Source organism: Mus caroli, chromosome 11, assembly GCF_900094665.2.
Source record: "Mus caroli chromosome 11, CAROLI_EIJ_v1.1, whole genome shotgun sequence".
In the NCBI taxonomy this organism is placed as follows: domain Eukaryota; kingdom Metazoa; phylum Chordata; class Mammalia; order Rodentia; family Muridae; genus Mus; species Mus caroli.
The window spans coordinates 48553580-48569777 of NC_034580.1; the positions used below are offsets into that span (position 1 = coordinate 48553580).

The following is a 16198-nucleotide window of genomic DNA, read 5'->3' on the forward strand; positions in this document are numbered from 1 at the left end:
TTTCTGTTACATTATACAAATATTTTATTTTATGAGTTATAAATATATAAATATTAAAAATAAAACCATTAAAAATTTATAAGTTAAAGCATGGCGGCTCAGGACTGCGAGTAATCCATTTGCATGATGCTCTTTAGTCTTTCCAGGAAGTCTTTCAGTGATGTGGACTTGGACTCATTCATGGTGCAGCTTATCTATAAAAGAAATGTTTCATTGTGTGAATACAGATTTGGGTCTCACTGTCGGGCCTGGGTTAAGCTGACTACGGTAGTCTCCAAAACGTGTTCAACCCAGGGCTTCCAGACTGTCTAGACTTCGAGCTTTGGCTGTCGTGAGGCCAGCAATTTTTGACCTGCTAGGGTCACTCCTGGTCGGCCATCACGGTGCCACAGTCTCTGAGGGGTGTGCCATGGACAGAGACGGCTGGAGCGAGTAACATAATGTGCAGGCTCAGACCTGGCTCTGCTGCCACTCGACCTGTCTGCCAGGGAAGCAGGTGCATTTCAGAGTGGTGACATCGTACATAACGAGTAACCTAGGAGACACCGTCCACGCCGGTGCTGCAGTTTGGGTCTCAGCTACTCCAGTCATTCATTGACTAGATTAGACCAGTCACCTCACTTAACAAAACCTTCAGTCTTCAGTCCCATCTCTTGGGGACAACTGGGAGGTGGTACAGAGGGTTGACATTATCCATCAGTGACTATCCAAGTCTGGGTTAGCCTCTGCCTTTACTCTCCTGGCCATATTAGGATGGCTGTCCACCAGGCCATCTTGTTCTCTACTTATCTGCCCACACCCACCTCTACCCAGGGGCCAGTGTGAACAAATATCATTGGTGAACACCATGGGCTCCACCCTGTAGGTAACTAGGTGTTTCCCTCCATCCCTGGGACAGCATCCAAAGGCTCCAGTGAGCTCAGCTGCTAAACCTGCTTGCTTGCTTTCTTTCTTTCTTTCTTTCTTTCTTTCTTTTCTTTTCTTTCTTTTTTTTTTTTTTTCTGGTGTTTTGAGACAGGGTTTCTCTGTGTAGCCCTGGCTGTCCTGGAACTCACTCTGTAGAGCAGGCTGGCCTCACACTCAGAAATCCACCTGCCTCTGCCTCCCAAGTGCTAGGACTAAAGGCATGTGCCACCAATGCCCGGCTAAACCTACTTTCTTGACTCTGGTCCAGTCACACTGGAGTGCATGCATTCCCCTCCAGGCCCTTGTCTGGTAGTCAGCCATCTCGCCTGCCTCCTCACTTAATCCAAATATCTGCTCCACCATTCACTCTCTTATTCCCATGAGCACACCTGGGCACTGTACTGCTGTTCATCTCCTCTAACTACTCCCCTAGAACGTTCCATGAGAGTGAGCAGGCACTCTCATCTACTGGTCTTCAATGCTGCTCTCATTGTGCCAGGTCACTTGCAAGCTGTTGCCCTACTCCGCTTACCGATGAATCCAGGCATCCCAAGGCCCGAAAGAGTCTCTGCAGCTCGGTGAGAACTCTAGAGTTCTTCTTCAAGCACGGAGTTTTCCCATGTTTTAAATAAAATATGCGAAGCACCTTGGAAGCCCTACAGATGAGCTCACTCTCTGTGGTGTTCTGCAAAGAGAAAGGATACAGGAGGCTGTTGGCTGCTTCGTTTTGAACTTGCCTGAGAGGGTTTTTTCTGCCCCAATGTCGATCTGCTCAACTTGGAATCTGTAGGAAAGTATTTCTGAAGATCCTCTCTTCGATATTTTATTGAAGGTTTTTATTGAAAACCTTGAGGTCAGTAAGGCCACACACCCCTAGGTAAATGGCAGAGTGGGGACACCTGTCTGCATCCCCAGTCTTCATCTTTCTACCCGGTGGGCTTTTCTTTTAGCTCAAAGTGCCCACAGGCACATATCTCTTAGCCAGATATGGCACTAGAACCTCTTTATGTCCACTGATGCTACCTGTGGCTCTACCCAAGGGAGAAGGCAACACTCATAGTCCAATGGAGGACTAAGGCATGTCCCTAGGAAAGCCAGAGATAGGAGTCCAGTGTAGACAAAGTGTCCAGGAGCCTGGTCTAGGCAGTCAGAGAAGGCTTCTGGGAGAGGGTGCCCTTGACCTGGGCCTTAGTAAGCCTTTGCCCATCATCAGGAGAGGTAAGAGCTCCTGGCTCTTCCTGTGAACTCAGATCTCAGAAGACAGAATGCACCAGTGGAGGACCACAGACAGATCATGGAGACTGTCTGAGTGTGAGCCAGTCTGTATTCCACTGAAGGAAACTGCTTTTAGCCTATGCACGACCTTGGCTACTCAGTTGCCTGCAGACCAGGGACTTCTTAGCTACTCTGATGGCTCCACCCTGGGCCCACTGAGCCAGCATGTGTGGTGATGAAACCTGGGGAGCCTTCGGCCCAAGCAGTTTCTAAACTGTTTCACTTTTCACAATTGCCCTTTTTTCTTTTTTTGGTTTTTCGAGACAGGGTTTCTCTGTGTAGCCCTGGCTGTCCTGGAACTCACTTTGTAGACCAGGCTGGCCTCGAACTCAGAAATCCACCTGCCTCTGCCTCCCGAGTGCTGGGATTAAACAATTGCCTCCCCCCCCCAACTATTAGGGTTTATTTAACAAAAATGAATTCACTAATCCCACCGCCAGAGAGAACTCTTACACTGCTAAGACTTGGGTAAATATCAGAACTGGGGGTGATCTCAGTGGTAGAGCACTTGCCTAGCATGTGTGAGAGTCTGGGATCAATACAGCAACAAACAAACTAACAAACAAAACAAAACCACCCTCTCTACCATCGTGTCGCCACCAGCCTCGTTGGGGCCCATGAAAACTTAGTCCTATCCCTACTACAGTTCTTTATCTGTAATTGGGCCCCAATCTAGTCAGTCAGTGCTCTAGATGAGGCACTGTGTCATAAATAACCAAGTGGGGCCGGAGGAGACGGCTCGGGGGCCAGAGTGCTTGCCTTGCAACCATGAAGACCTGAGTTCAATTCTTAGAACCTGCTTATTTTTTGTTTTTTGTTTTCTTAAAAAACAGCTGGATGTGATTGTGTACCTTACAGGAGAGGTGGAGAGACAGGAGGCTTCCTGGGCAGCCAGCTTGGCCTATTGCCAAGTTCCAGGCCAATTAGGGCCTGTGTTTGAAAGAGAGAGAGAGAGAGAGAGAGAGAGAGAGAGAGAGAGAGAGAGAGAGAGAAAGAGAGAGAGAAAGAAGGAAGGAGACAGCAATATAGAAGGTGCTACTATGTGCACAAACACACGTGTATTCACGTATTCATGCATGTGCATGCATGTGAACAAGCACAGATGCATGAACACACACACACATGCACGCACACACACACACACACCACACACAGTGTATCTCAAGGACTTCAGTCTTAAACACTCTTTTTTAAAATTGGAACTAAGCCAGCCAATGGAACCCTCAGAATCTCTTCCCAGAACAGCCAGCTTGGTGCCTGCCACTTGCTTATCCTCGAATGGCCATCAGCAATCCAGCTGGTATTGCCTGTGACACCCGAGATTCACCTCATCACACTCCTCCTTAAGCCAACAGGGTTACCCAACTTGGAGATGCTGGGACTTTTGATCCCCAAAAGAGTTAAAGTAAAGGTACTAGATTTTGGCAAGGTAGTCTTTTGGGAACCCTAAAGAAGTAGTCCCCTTCATATCACTTTTGAGGAGTGTGAATAAGCCACACTGTGAAGGTAAGCAAAATGTTTGGGAGACAGACAGAATGGGAGGAGGGGAAAACCAATTACCCAGGAGGCACTGAAGCAGCTCGGGGAAGGGCCACAAAACAGGCGAGTGTGAAGGAAGCCCCGAAGGCTCTTTTTCAAGCTCATGTAAATGTTGGGGCAGAATGGGTAAGAGGAAAGCCAGCATGAGAGTTAAGGGGTTTTGGGGAGTGGGTACATGCAGTCTTCCAGAACAGCCTCCCAGGAGAGGACCCAGACTTGGAGCCCTGTAGGCTTGCCTGGCTGATGGCCCTTCCTCAGACTCATTGCATCTCGGAAGCCAGGCTGTGCCTTAGGTCTGAGTCCTAGAGCCGTCCACAGACACTTTCAGTTAAATTCTTACAGCTGCCCTCATATGACCTCAGAATTAACCTTTGTTTCTCCAAATGTAAACACCGGACCTCCCACGTTTGTGAAGACCTACCAAGGGCCATTCTGTTAGTGGACGGCAGAATTGCAGCCAAAAGCAAAGGCTCTCACACCCAGACCCCACAATTCCTCTGGTCCCAGTCCTCAAGAGCTGGTCCCTGCCCTGGCATTTGCTAGGACAGGACAGTAGACTCAGTTTCTGGTAGGACTCAGAATTGGGAAATACTTAAGGTTGCATCTATAGAAAACAGTGAGATAGATAGATACTGATAGATAGAGAAAGAGATAGACATTTATGTAGACACATATATGCATATGAATGTACACATATATACATACATGTACATCTGTCCTTCAGAAACTCATCCTGCATCAGACTCCTGGAGTAACCTTGAGTAAAATGAGATCATCCAGATCGAGCCGGGAGGACAGATCTCTGGTGAAGCAGGATGAATCCTATCCATGGCTTGGGTGCAGGACTGTCACCCCAGCCACCCCACAGGTCTTTGTTCCTGACCTCATGTGAAAAGCAGGCAGTCTGGAGACCACTGGTAAGTCAAGACTTTGGGGCCTTTCATTCTCAGTGGTGTGTTTCCATGAAAACAGGAACTGAAGTGCACAAAGCTATTGATACAGCATAGCCAAGTCATATGTTTGTCAGAGAAAATGCACTATCAGCCTGTCACATCTGTCCCCTCCCACTACAAATGGAGGGGCGGGGGCGGGGCAGAGCAGCAGGCAGAAGGGGAAGAGAGATGTCCAAGCAGAAGCAGGGATGGTCAGACTCCAGCCAGAGGACAGCTCCCAGCTAGGGGATAGCTAGGGGAGTGGGGTGGAACAGTGAGCTGAGGAGGCCCTGCAGTGGGTCACCATCAGATGACTGTTAGGTGACCAGAAAGAGACCTGTAGGGACCATAGGAAGTCTCATAGACAAAGCAAAAGCCTTCTCAACCTGTAATCTTCATATCTGTATTTGAGAGAGTATTTTTTTTTCAGAAATGCATGGCCAGAGAGAGAGAGAGAGAGAGAGAGAGAGAGAATTTTCTCACTCAACAGCACAAATTGTGTATCTCCTATGATCTAGATCTAGATACCGTATCAAGCAAGGCCAGGTAGGAATCTAGATATCTGTACTCTTATCTGAGTTACAAGGAATAAATCCTGGTTTTCTCTGACTTGTCTTCTGAGTCTAGTGAAATCTGAAACTGAGGAGAGTAACTCAGCCTCCACAAAGGATAAAGGCACCTCCTTTGGGCCTCCTGGGTTTCTATCACAGACATTTCTCATTCAGATACATACGTGTGTGTGTGTGTGTGTGTGTGTGTGTGTGTGTGTGTGTGTGTGTGTGTGACCTTCCTCTCCCACCTCCAGAATATGCCAAAGCAGACCCCACAGGTCCACTTACCTTCGTTGCTGTAAGGACATCTGGCACAAGCATCTTGGTGCATGGCGTCTTGATACAGACAGGGGTAAGAGCAAAAGATAAAAGTTAATCCAAGCAGGACAGAGAAAGCATTGCTACACCTCCCATCCCCCACCTGGGAGACCCCCCTCTGCCTCCAAGGTGGAAGTAGCAGGGTCTCTTGAGCTTTGTCCCTAGTCCTGCCCCAACCACCTGCTGTCCGTCCACCTCTCTAGCAACTCAGCTCTCTAAGCCTAGAATCGCCCCGGCAGTATCACCTGGGTATCTGGAGAGATGGTGCCAGATAGGTACTTACCCCTTCTCCTGTGACCTCATTCAAAATGCCGATGATTTCTATCAAGTGATTGTCGTCGCATCCGTGGATATGGCTCCCGGTACATTCAAGAAAGAAGAGCAGGATGACAGCTAGCTGGGGGCTGAGACCCATCAATAGCTCTGTGCCGTCAGTGACGAGAGACAATTAAGTTTATCAAGAGATGCTAACAATGCAATGCTGGCAGAGATCTCTCTATATATAGAGTTAAAGTTGCTGAAACCAAGGGAAAATGAGTTTACATTGGAAAATTTTATTACACCAGATTGTCAGTTACTCTGGGCCAATCAGCACCTCTCTTCCAGGAGAAAAAAGAGAAACAGGTAAATTTTCCTGTGAAATCAGACCAATTGGAAAATGAAACACCCCCTTTTTTTTTTTAAATCTACAAAGTTTCAGCATAGGAAATTACACCATAGTCGGCCTTTCAGACTAATCTTATCAGCGTAGGGTTGCCACTGGCTCTCCTCCTGCAGAGAAGGAAGAGGTCACAGGTGTCCGAGGGTGCTGGTGTCGCCCTGGGGAAAGACAGAGTAATATCAAGAAAGTCTGCCTTACGCACACCTGGGCCTAGCTGCTTCCTGCTATGGGGGCCCCTTGGAAACTCTGATATCTTGGGAAAGCTGACTCTGGGGTCTTACCTCATAGAAGGATGATGGAGGCAGACCTTCTCGAATCCTAGCCCAGCTGATCTTACAAGGTTGTGGTCTTTGGAGACAGAGAGGTGACATGGAGTGGGGCAGGCAGGACCGTGGAATGAGGCTTTACCTATGTGGAGGTTCTGGGCAAGGTTGAAGATTGTTCCTACCTTAGACAGAAGCCTGAGAAATGGCTGATTTAAAAAAAAAAATTTTTTTTTAATTACTTCATGTGAGCGTGTGTGTATCTATGTGCACTACAGCATCAGTGTGGAGGTCAGGGGACCAGGTCTCTCTTTGCACCGTCTGGATCCTAGGGCTTGAACTCAGACTCACAAGCTTGGCGGCAAGCACCTTTTCCCCCTGAGCCATCTCACTGGCCCAAGAATGACTGGCTGCCTTTTCAATGAACTTAAAACACATCCTTCGGGCGGTGGTGGCGCATGCCTTTAATCCCAGCTCTCGGGAGGCAGAGGCAGGCGGATTTCTGAGTTCGAGGCCAGCCGGGTCTACAAAGTGAGTTCCAGGACAGCCAGGGCTATACAGAGAAACCCTGTCTCGAAAAAAACAAAAAAACAAAACAAACAAAAAAAAACCACATCCTTCACTAACCAGGAAACAGCCCTCTCTCACCCTCTCAGTCAGCACCCTGCCCCCAGCCCACTGCCTTAATCTAAGGAATGCAGGCCCTGGCGAGGTACTCATTGCCCCCCACCAGCAGTGAGCACCACACCCCTGCCATCTGCTTGGAAGCAAAGGTCTTTTTTACAGAGTAGAAAGGGTCTACATATCCCCCAAGTCCCTGCCTCCAATTCTGACTTCTCATTTCTGGAAGATCATTTAGAAAAATTTGTTGCTAAGGTTGTCATTGTATGTTAAATTGTTTTTCCATTACTGTTATTTAATTAATAAAAACTGAAGATGTTTATAATACATAAGCCTTCCTTCCCTTCTTCTTTCCTTCCTTCCTTCCTCCTTCCTTCCTTCCTTCCTTTCTTTCTTTCTTTCTTTCTTTCTTTCTTTCTTTCTTTCTTTCTTTCTAATTTTTAAAATAAAAAAAATGTGAAGGGTCTCACTCTGACGTCCAAGCTACCTAGGAACTTATGTAGGTAAGGCTGGCCCTCAGATTCATGGTCACTCTCCTGCCTCCACCTCTCAAGTGTTGAAGTTACAGATATAAGCCACCATACCCCACTTACAAATATATATATATATATATATATATATATATATATATATATATTAACTGTGACTGTTGTAAAGTTGGACACAGTCATGTTCTGTGGGCCTAGGGACACAGTCAGTACTTGGGAAACTGTTACCTTCCAGGCACTGATGATCGATAAGCAACAAGGCAAATTCCAAGTCTGTTCCCCTGGGCGAAGAGCCAGGATGAAGGCCTGAGCTCTCTTTGGGTGAAAGGGGGTTCATTACAAGAAAAAAAAAAAAGATTAAGCTGAGCAGTGGTGGCCCATACCTTTAATCCCAGCACTGGAAGGCTGAAGCAGGGGGATCTCTTGAGTTCAGAGCAGCCTGGTCTACAGAGTGAGTTTCAGGACAGCCAGGGCTACACAGAGTACAGAGAAACCCTGTCTAGACAACCTAAAATAAATTAGTAGATAAATGAGTTATTTACTTATGGCATGGGCTTGGTTTCCCTCTTCCACTTCTGTGATGTCCTACAGATCCTCTCAGCCACATGGTGAGCAAGCGTCTCCCCGATGAGCGTCTCTCTGGCTCTGAAGTTGATCCTTCACAGTACAGGTGGAGGAGTATTGTTTGTTTCAATTTGGCTTTTTTTTTTTAGAATTATTAATTTTATGCATCTGATTATTTTGCTTTCATGTGTGTATCAAACATATACCCGATGCCTCTGGGGTCCGGAAGAGAGTGTTGAGACCCCTGACACTGAAGTTACAGATGGTTGTGAGCCTTCTTGTAGGTGCTGAGAACTGAATGAGCATCCTCTGGAAGAGCAACCAGTGCTCTTAACTGAGGGTGGGCTTCTCTAGACGCGCATTTGAAAGGGCACCTCTAGGATAAGCAGCTATCCTGCCTCAGTTGAGCTTGGCTGGGGTTGAGCTTGCGCGAGAGCCAGGGTGGGGCATCGAGAGACTGATATCCAGCAGGAACTTGTCACCCATAGCTGGAAGAATCCTGCTAAGAAGGGACCCAGAAGGACACCTAGGGAAGGGGAAGGCTGGATCCCACAGTGTCCCTGGGGAAAAGAATAGACCAGTCAGGTTTTCCTCTCAGCACCTTAACTGCTGGGCTCTGTGGGAAGATGATAGTCAGAAAGGGATAGAGCGAGTCAACTCCGCTCAGAAGCAAAGTTCCATTTGTCTTGCTTGTTTCAGTGGTTGGATGGAGTCAGAGAAAAGAGTCTGAATAGTCCCAGACTCCAAGTCTTCCCAAAGAATAGAAAGGACGTCCAACGCCACCCCAAGTGACAGATTCACATTATCTGTGAATGGAGCAGATAAGACAGAGGCTGGAAAAGAGAGTGACAGCCAGCCAGTGGTGGTTAGTGGAGGGACAGGGCAGGCAGGTGACTGTCACAGACCCTCTCCAGCCCTTTGTGAGCAGAGAGCCACTGAGCAGTTTTGGGTACCAGAGTATGGAGTCCAGAAGGTTGGGGCTTGTGGCCTGGTTTCCACACAGTGAGGAGAAAGCTGTGCACCCCCTCCCCTGGGGCTCCTGTGAGCCACAAGGCTGAGATCCATGGAGAAAGCACTTAGCCCGAGTCACCTGATATACCATTGCAACATGACTAAGGAAAAAGACTCTAGCCCCCTCCCCCCACACACACACCCGCTGCTTGTCAGACCTAGCTGTTCTGTGTCCTCGCATGTGACTTTGGGCATACACTCAGCCTCAGTCCCCAAACTAAGGAGTGACAGTTGTACTTGCCTTGTGAGGTTGTTCTAAGTACTAAGTTCAGGTACTTAGTTAAGCACCCTGCACACAGTGGGTACTTCATTACTCATCACATTTTGGTTGGCTGAATGACTATAGTACTCAAGTCCAGACATTCGCGCTTTGGTCCTCACACTTGTTTCTGAGGAGTTTCAGTGTTGGGTTTCAGTCCTTAGATTTATGAACCCGGAAGCTGACTATGACGCACCATGAGCACTTTATTCAGGAAAGGGAGGTGGATGCAGGTAGAGTGTTGAGAGGGCTGTAGGAGTGGGTGTGCGCACACTGCGCCTAGGACTCTGAGAAGGGCCTGGAGCTTGGGTGACGCGATGCTGAGATGCAGCTGTGATGACCTTTCAACCTGCCGAGTCATTCCAGGAGGAAACTTGGTGTCCTCATAGCCCACTGGGCGAGGAAGACAGCATCACCTTCCTCAGCCGTGCCTAGCTCTCTGGAGAAACCGTCTCCACCCAGAGACACTTCAGCAGATGCTCAGACTTGCCACTAGGAAATGTCGAACCATAGTGTCACATGCACCGTTTTAAGGAGAAAGGAATGGAACCAAGCAACCCCGCTGTGTCCTTAGGCCTGGCTGGCTGTCCCTACAGCCTGCTTGCCCCAGCCCAGACTTGCCTTCCCTTCTCTCCCTGCAGCTGAGGAAGGCGCCCCTTTCAGCTCCTCAGAGGTTAGAAGCTGGGACTGGCACTGTGGGGCTGAATGCCAGAACCAGGCAAGAAGCCTGTGGAAGGCCCAGTGTGGTGTTGAGGAAGCCCTAGAGGAAGTGAAGGGAATCAGAAAGGGAGAACAGATGGATGGGGGCAGTTAGAATCTGCAGTTTCCTTGAGAGTGGCCCGAGTGTGAGAGTGGGAAGGAACCCCGTGCTTTGAGCGGCTTAGCAGTATCATGGTAGAGTTAAGACCTGGAGTCAGGACTCCAGTGAGGTGACTCAATAGATCAAAATCTGATGACCTGAGTTCAATCCCCAGGGCCCACACAGCAGAAGGGGTAACTGACTCCCTCCCTGAAAGTTGTCCTCTGACTTCCACACACATCTAAACATACACATATGCACACACATCTATACACACATGCATATGTACACACATCTATATACACATGCATATGCACACACATCTATACACACATGCATATGTACACATACCTATACACACATGCATATGTACACATATCTATACACACATGCATATGCACACACAAAGACTTGGAGTCAACCACCTCTGAATCCAGCTCCAGACATCTTTCTGAGTGGCTTTGAGAAAGTTATTCTGTCTGGGTATTCCAGTAAAACCGGCTGGCAGTAGAAAAGTGGTGTGAGAAAATCATGTGTGGTAATAAGTGTCAAGTGTTGGTGTGGTATCTGGCACATTAGAAAAAAATATGTAGGGCTGGTGAGATGGCTCAGTGGGTAAGAGCACCCGACTGCTCTTCCGAAGGTCCAGAGTTCAAATCCCAGCAACCACATGGTGGCTCACAACCATCCGTAACGAGATCTGGTGCCCTCTTCTGGAGTGTCTGAAGACAGCTACAGTGTACTTACATATAATAAATAAATAAATCTTTTAAAAAAAAGTTATTTAAAAAAAAAAAAANNAAAAAATATGTAAGTATACAATGTTTTTTGAAAGAAAAATATAAAACAACCCCAAACCCAGCTGTGATCATCACCAGCAGCAGTGGCAGCCACGGGTCACCACTCACGACGAATGCACGTTGGATTGAGTGAGAAGTCGGTTGCAGGTGACCCAGGAGCTTCTGGGAGTTTAGCAGGTGTGAGATATGGTCAGAGATCAGCAATGCTGAGCTGAGCGGCCTCTGTGGCTCTGAACACGGAGGCATTCCCATAAATGGAGTTATACTGGGTTGAGAGAGGCAAGGGGGATAAGACGTGATCCACTACCCACTGGTAATACCGGAAGAGGGGTAGGAGGCCTAACCAAGAGCTGGGCACAGGCAGGGTCAGAGCCCCAGGGAGTGGGAGTCTCAAGAAGCAGAAGTGAGGGTCACCGAGGCCCGTGGGAGGTGACAGGAGATAAGGGTGATGGATTGATAACACTGTGACATCAGCAAAGTGACTTCTCTGTGCAGTGGAACAGTGGTAAGCTGGGAGGACGGAGAAGATGGAGACCCTGTGCTGTGGCCTGAGACTCGGGAGGCCAGGCCGTGCCACGCTCCAGGAAGGAACATGGCGTCCACAATCCAGCTTTGATGGCGTACTGGAGCTCAGGTTTCTCACACATAGCGCATCCAGACCTCACGGGCTGCATCCACCCCAACCAGCTTCTGCTCTCACCTGGACTCTGGATCCAGTCCTTGTCACTAGGGGAGTAAGGAGGGTAGAGATGAGACAAACCGACCCTCACATGCTAACCATTGAGGCTGGGTAATGGATTCCTCAGGGGTACTTTTGTAAATATTTGACATTTTAAAAATAAATCCCTTAGAAGGTGGGGAGGTGGCTCAGCAGTCAAGAGTTTGTACCATGCTTGCAGAGGGCCCAGTTAGGTTCCCAGCACCCACATCAGTTGACTTTCCACCACCTGTAACTCCAGCTCCCAGGGATCTGATGCCCTCTCCTGGCCTCCGGGGGCATTGCACACACACATACTTAAAAACAACAACAACAACAACAAAAAAAACAACAACAACAACAAAACTGATTTGGGGCCAGGGCATAATGGTTCATGCCTTTAATACCAGTATTTGGGCAGCAGAGGTAGGAGGATCTCTGTGAGTTCAAGGCCAGCCTGATCTACACAGCAAGCTCCAGGACAGCCAGAGCTACGTTGTCTCAAACAAAACAAAACTAGAAACAAACAAAATCAAACCAAAAAGGTTGATATGTGGCTCAGAGGTATAGCTCAGTGGTAGTGCACATGGCTAATGTGTGCAGCTCTGCAGAAAAGTGTGCATGGGTTTATATTTAAGTACTGGGCTGGGAAGATGTTTCAGGCTAAGAGAGCTTGCTGAGCAAGCATGAGGGCTGGGTTCAGATCCCCAGCACCCATATAAAAAAAGCCAACGTGTTCCCACAGGCACCTGGAGCTCCCTCACTGTGGAGAATGGGGACAGGAGAGTGACTGGGCTCGCTGGCTGCCAGCCTAGCTCCAGGCTCCGTGAGAGACACTGTCTTCAGAAGATACTTGACCTTCTCATCTGCCTCTACATGTTGTACACAGACATTCGTCCACACAAACATAGAATTCATAGAAACTGTGTGTATATATTAACAGGCAGTAGATATCGTATGCATGTTTAATTTATATTATATAAAGTATAAACATGTAATTTGCACATATATTGCATACACACCTCTCCAGAATTAGACTCTCCCCCCTCTACTGCCATCCTGTCCCACCCGGGTCTCTACAGGAGCCTGATAAGCAGTCTCCCTGGCCCTGCCCTCTGCAGCCCTCACTACCAGAATGGCTCTGCTAAAATCTGATTCAGATACAGCTTGGCCTCAAGGTCTTAGACATTTTTCACAGTCCTCAAACTCCTGTCCCTCCTACCTATACCTCCTGAGTGCCGGAGTTAGGCTTCATGTGCTGTGAGTCTGTCTGATCAAGACCTGGGCCACTCCAGTACTCTCGTTTGATGCTTTGGTCTTGCTAATGCAAAGAACATCTCTCACACAGACTCTCCAGCCAGCCAGACCTCTGTTTTCACCCATCTCACAAGTGAGGTGCACTTGGCTTCCTGTGCTCTGCCCCAACCACTGGCCAGTGGCTTCTCCTCTGTGGCTTCCGAGGTGCCAGGCACCTCTGTGCTGTTGCTCTTTGTTGTCTCACTGTCTCACTGAATGTAACCTAACCTTGCTGTGCTCAGGAACCAGATCCGTGGTACCTGGTAAGGCTGTAGTGAATCCCTGCAGATGGATGGATGGATGGGAGGATGGGTGGGTGGGATGGGTGGGTGGGATGGATGGGTGGGTGGGTAGATGGATGGAGCTCTGTCTCAGAGTGGCACCTGAGACTTAGCCCAAGCAACAAGTTCTGCAATTGGAGACACCATAGAACTTAAAGCCAGAGTTGATTTAACCCTGAATTCTTGCCCTGAGCCTTTGGCTGCATGTCTTCTGCCTATGTCTTCGAAAGGTCCAGATAAGGAACCATGATCACAGACATAGAGAGGACCCTACCAAAGCACATGCACTAGAGAAGAGGGTGTGTGGACAAGTGTCTGTGTGGCCTTGGGCTCCTCTGTTCCCTGAGATGCCTGGGACGCTTTCTCACGAGAGAGAGAGAGAGACAGAGACAGAGAGACAGAGAGACAGAGACACACACAGAGACACAGAGAGAGACAGAGAAAGCGCAGTTGACATCAGCTGCTATTCTCATCTGTAAGGATCATGTGTCCCTGCAGCCTCAGCCTCAGGAGAGAAGGCACTTCTGGCAGGGCTACAGCTGTGACCATCCCAGACTGGATCCTTTCCTGGAATTGCTGAGAGTTCTAGGATGCTGTCCTGTCTCCAGCCCAAGTCCTGATCTGTCCCTTCCATGGACCTCAAGAATGTGCTTCGTACTGGGCAGTGGTGGCACACGCCTTTAGTCCCAGCACTTGGGAGGCAGAGGCAGGCGGATTTCTGAGTTCAAGGCCAACCTGGTCTACGAAGTGAGTTCTAGGATAGCCAGGCCTACACAGAGAAACCCTGTCTCGAAAATCAAAACAAAACAAAACAAACAAACAAAAAAGAGTATGTAGCAGGGAGGAGAACATGGAGGAGTAAAATAGATGAGAAATTGCTTTTCCCTCCGGATATCCCTGGAACTCCTTAAGAGCCGGCCTGGGTAGGGCTAGGAATCAGCCAGGAATCACAGGTGGCTGTAACCTGGCTGCCCCATGAGGGCTGCTGCCTCACAAGGGCTGCAGGAAGAGCAGTGCAGCCCCCACGCACTGGTCCACTGTGATGCTCAGAGCGGAGATGACGAGGTCTGCTATATTTAATTTTGGTGCCTGCGTCACCTCTGACCACACAGCAGCCCAGACAGGGCAGGACTCGGGGAGTTTCTTAGGCCCTCTGTGAGGGGATCACTTTCCACTCGAGATGGCACTGTGGAGGGGGAGAAAGAGAGAACAACAGAAAGTGAGGTCGTAAGTAGAAAATTGCTTCTGGGATTTCGAGTGGCTTCGTCATGGGGCCCTCCCTGGCTGCCGAGAAATCAGTTGATCTGGGAAAGTTCGTTGCAAGCCATGCGCTCTGTCGCTTTTGGGTGGAGCCGAGAAATGAATGAAGATAATGAGGCCTCGTGACTTTTAGTTTTCACAGTGAGAGGGGGCACTGTGGAGAAGGGTGGCTGTGGACACAGCTCTAGGTCTGACCAGCCTAAAGTGCCGGACCAGACAACCGGGGTTCCCCGTGGTCAGGACACTCAGCCTGGTGCGTGGCCAGGGGCACCTGCCACCATCTCAGAGGAGAGGAACGAAACAGAGCCTGGTACCCACTGACCGGCTGGCTGCCTGCAGGGGCAAGGCGCGGCTGCAACGTAAACATGACAGTGGATGGCTTGATTAGCCCCATCCTCCTAGCTCTCCTCAGACACCATTGTCTGACATAGGCCTAGTCCTCTGCACAGCTCCTCTGCATACTGAGCAGAGAAACCCCTGAAGTGACTGTGTTTTCAACACCTTGCCTGAGTAGCAGAAGTGTTTGTTTGCTGTGGAGTTCAACGGAAATTGAATCTCATTTCTCACCTGAGCCCCCACCCCCCGCCCCCGTCCCTCTCGCCTTCAGTGAAACCTCCTGAGCCCGGGGTGCTGAGGGGCAGCTCACCCTACGCTCTGACCAGCTCTGTCTCCCACTCACCACAGGCTCTCTCAGCTCTCTTCAGCTCCCCTGTCTCTGGCCTTGCTGAGAGTTTCCATTGCATATAGGAGAAAGTGCCCAGTGGCTTCCTAGATGTCCAATGGCTCCTCTAGGACCAAGAGTCAAGGTGATGCGTCAAAGTTAAATTTCTCCTGCTTCTTCCTCCTGCTCTTGCTCCTACTGGGACACCTCCTTGCTGTCAGCTTTTAGCGGCTTTGTCTTGTGACAGTGTAAGGAATCCTCTGTCCCCAAAGGGCCCAGTACTGCCTATTGAGAACCACAGGTCCCCCCCTCTGTCTGAGGCACAGTGTAGAAGTGTGAAGAATTGGAGCTGTGGACAGGATGAGCATACGACTAGCTGTGGACCCCTAGTGGTGAGACTTGGAATGGCTCCATATGCATCTTGTAGAGTGAAGGCTCCTTTTGGAACTGGACTGAAAGAAAAACCTCCTTCATTTAAAAAAATGTGTGTGTGTGTGTGTGTGTGTGTCCGTGTGTTTCTGTGTGTGTGTGTGTGTCTGTGTATACACAAATAAACGTTTAAACACATGTGCACCTGTGCAGCTCCATACAGATGGATGGAGACCAAAGAACAACTTTTGGTTCTTACTTTTGACCTTACTTTTTTTTTTTTAGATTTTTTTTTTAGGGTGGGGTTCAAGACAGGGTTTCTCTGTGAAACAGCCTTGGATGTTGTTGAACTCACTTTACAAATCAGACTGACCTCAAACTCACAGAGATCTGCCTGCCTCTGCTTTCTGAGTGCTGGGATTAAAGGTGTGTGACACCATGCCTGTAAGGAGCCGCCCTCACATTCGCCATTACAAGATGGCGCTGATGGCACTGACACCCGTGTTCTAAGTAGTAAACAAGCAAGCTGTGCATGTGCCGGGGTAGCTTTCCACGCCATGTGCTCTGCCTTTCCCGTGAGGACAACTCCGGCCGATGGGCTGCAGCCAATCAGGGAACGACACGTCCGAGGCGGAGGACAGTCCTCC

At 49.0% G+C, this 16198-nt stretch overlaps 1 protein-coding gene across 1 annotated transcript; it reads right to left on the minus strand.

The window, feature by feature from the left end:
* Window positions 1–5995, minus strand: Il4 (interleukin 4). Its single transcript, XM_021178194.1, has 4 exons — window positions 5805–5995; window positions 5492–5539; window positions 1439–1591; window positions 1–194 (listed from the first exon to the last, which is right to left on the minus strand). The coding sequence occupies exons 1-4, from the start codon at window positions 5934–5936 to the stop codon at window positions 99–101; spliced, it is 429 nt and encodes a 142-aa protein (XP_021033853.1). The 5' UTR covers window positions 5937–5995; the 3' UTR covers window positions 1–98.
* Between the last annotated feature and the right edge of the window lie 10203 nt (window positions 5996–16198).

Excerpts from the sequence above, each read along its gene's own strand:
- Il4 (XM_021178194.1), bottom strand. The coding sequence starts at position 5,936 with ATGGGTCTCAGCCCCCAGCTAGCTGTCATCCTGCTCTTCTTTCTTGAA. Across the intron at positions 1,592-5,491 it reads ATGTCCTTACAGCAACGAAG|AACACCACAGAGAGTGAGCT; the intron begins GTAAGTGGACCT and ends TTCTCTTTGCAG. Across the intron at positions 195-1,438 it reads TGGGATGCCTGGATTCATCG|ATAAGCTGCACCATGAATGA; the intron begins GTAAGCGGAGTA and ends TTTCTTTTATAG.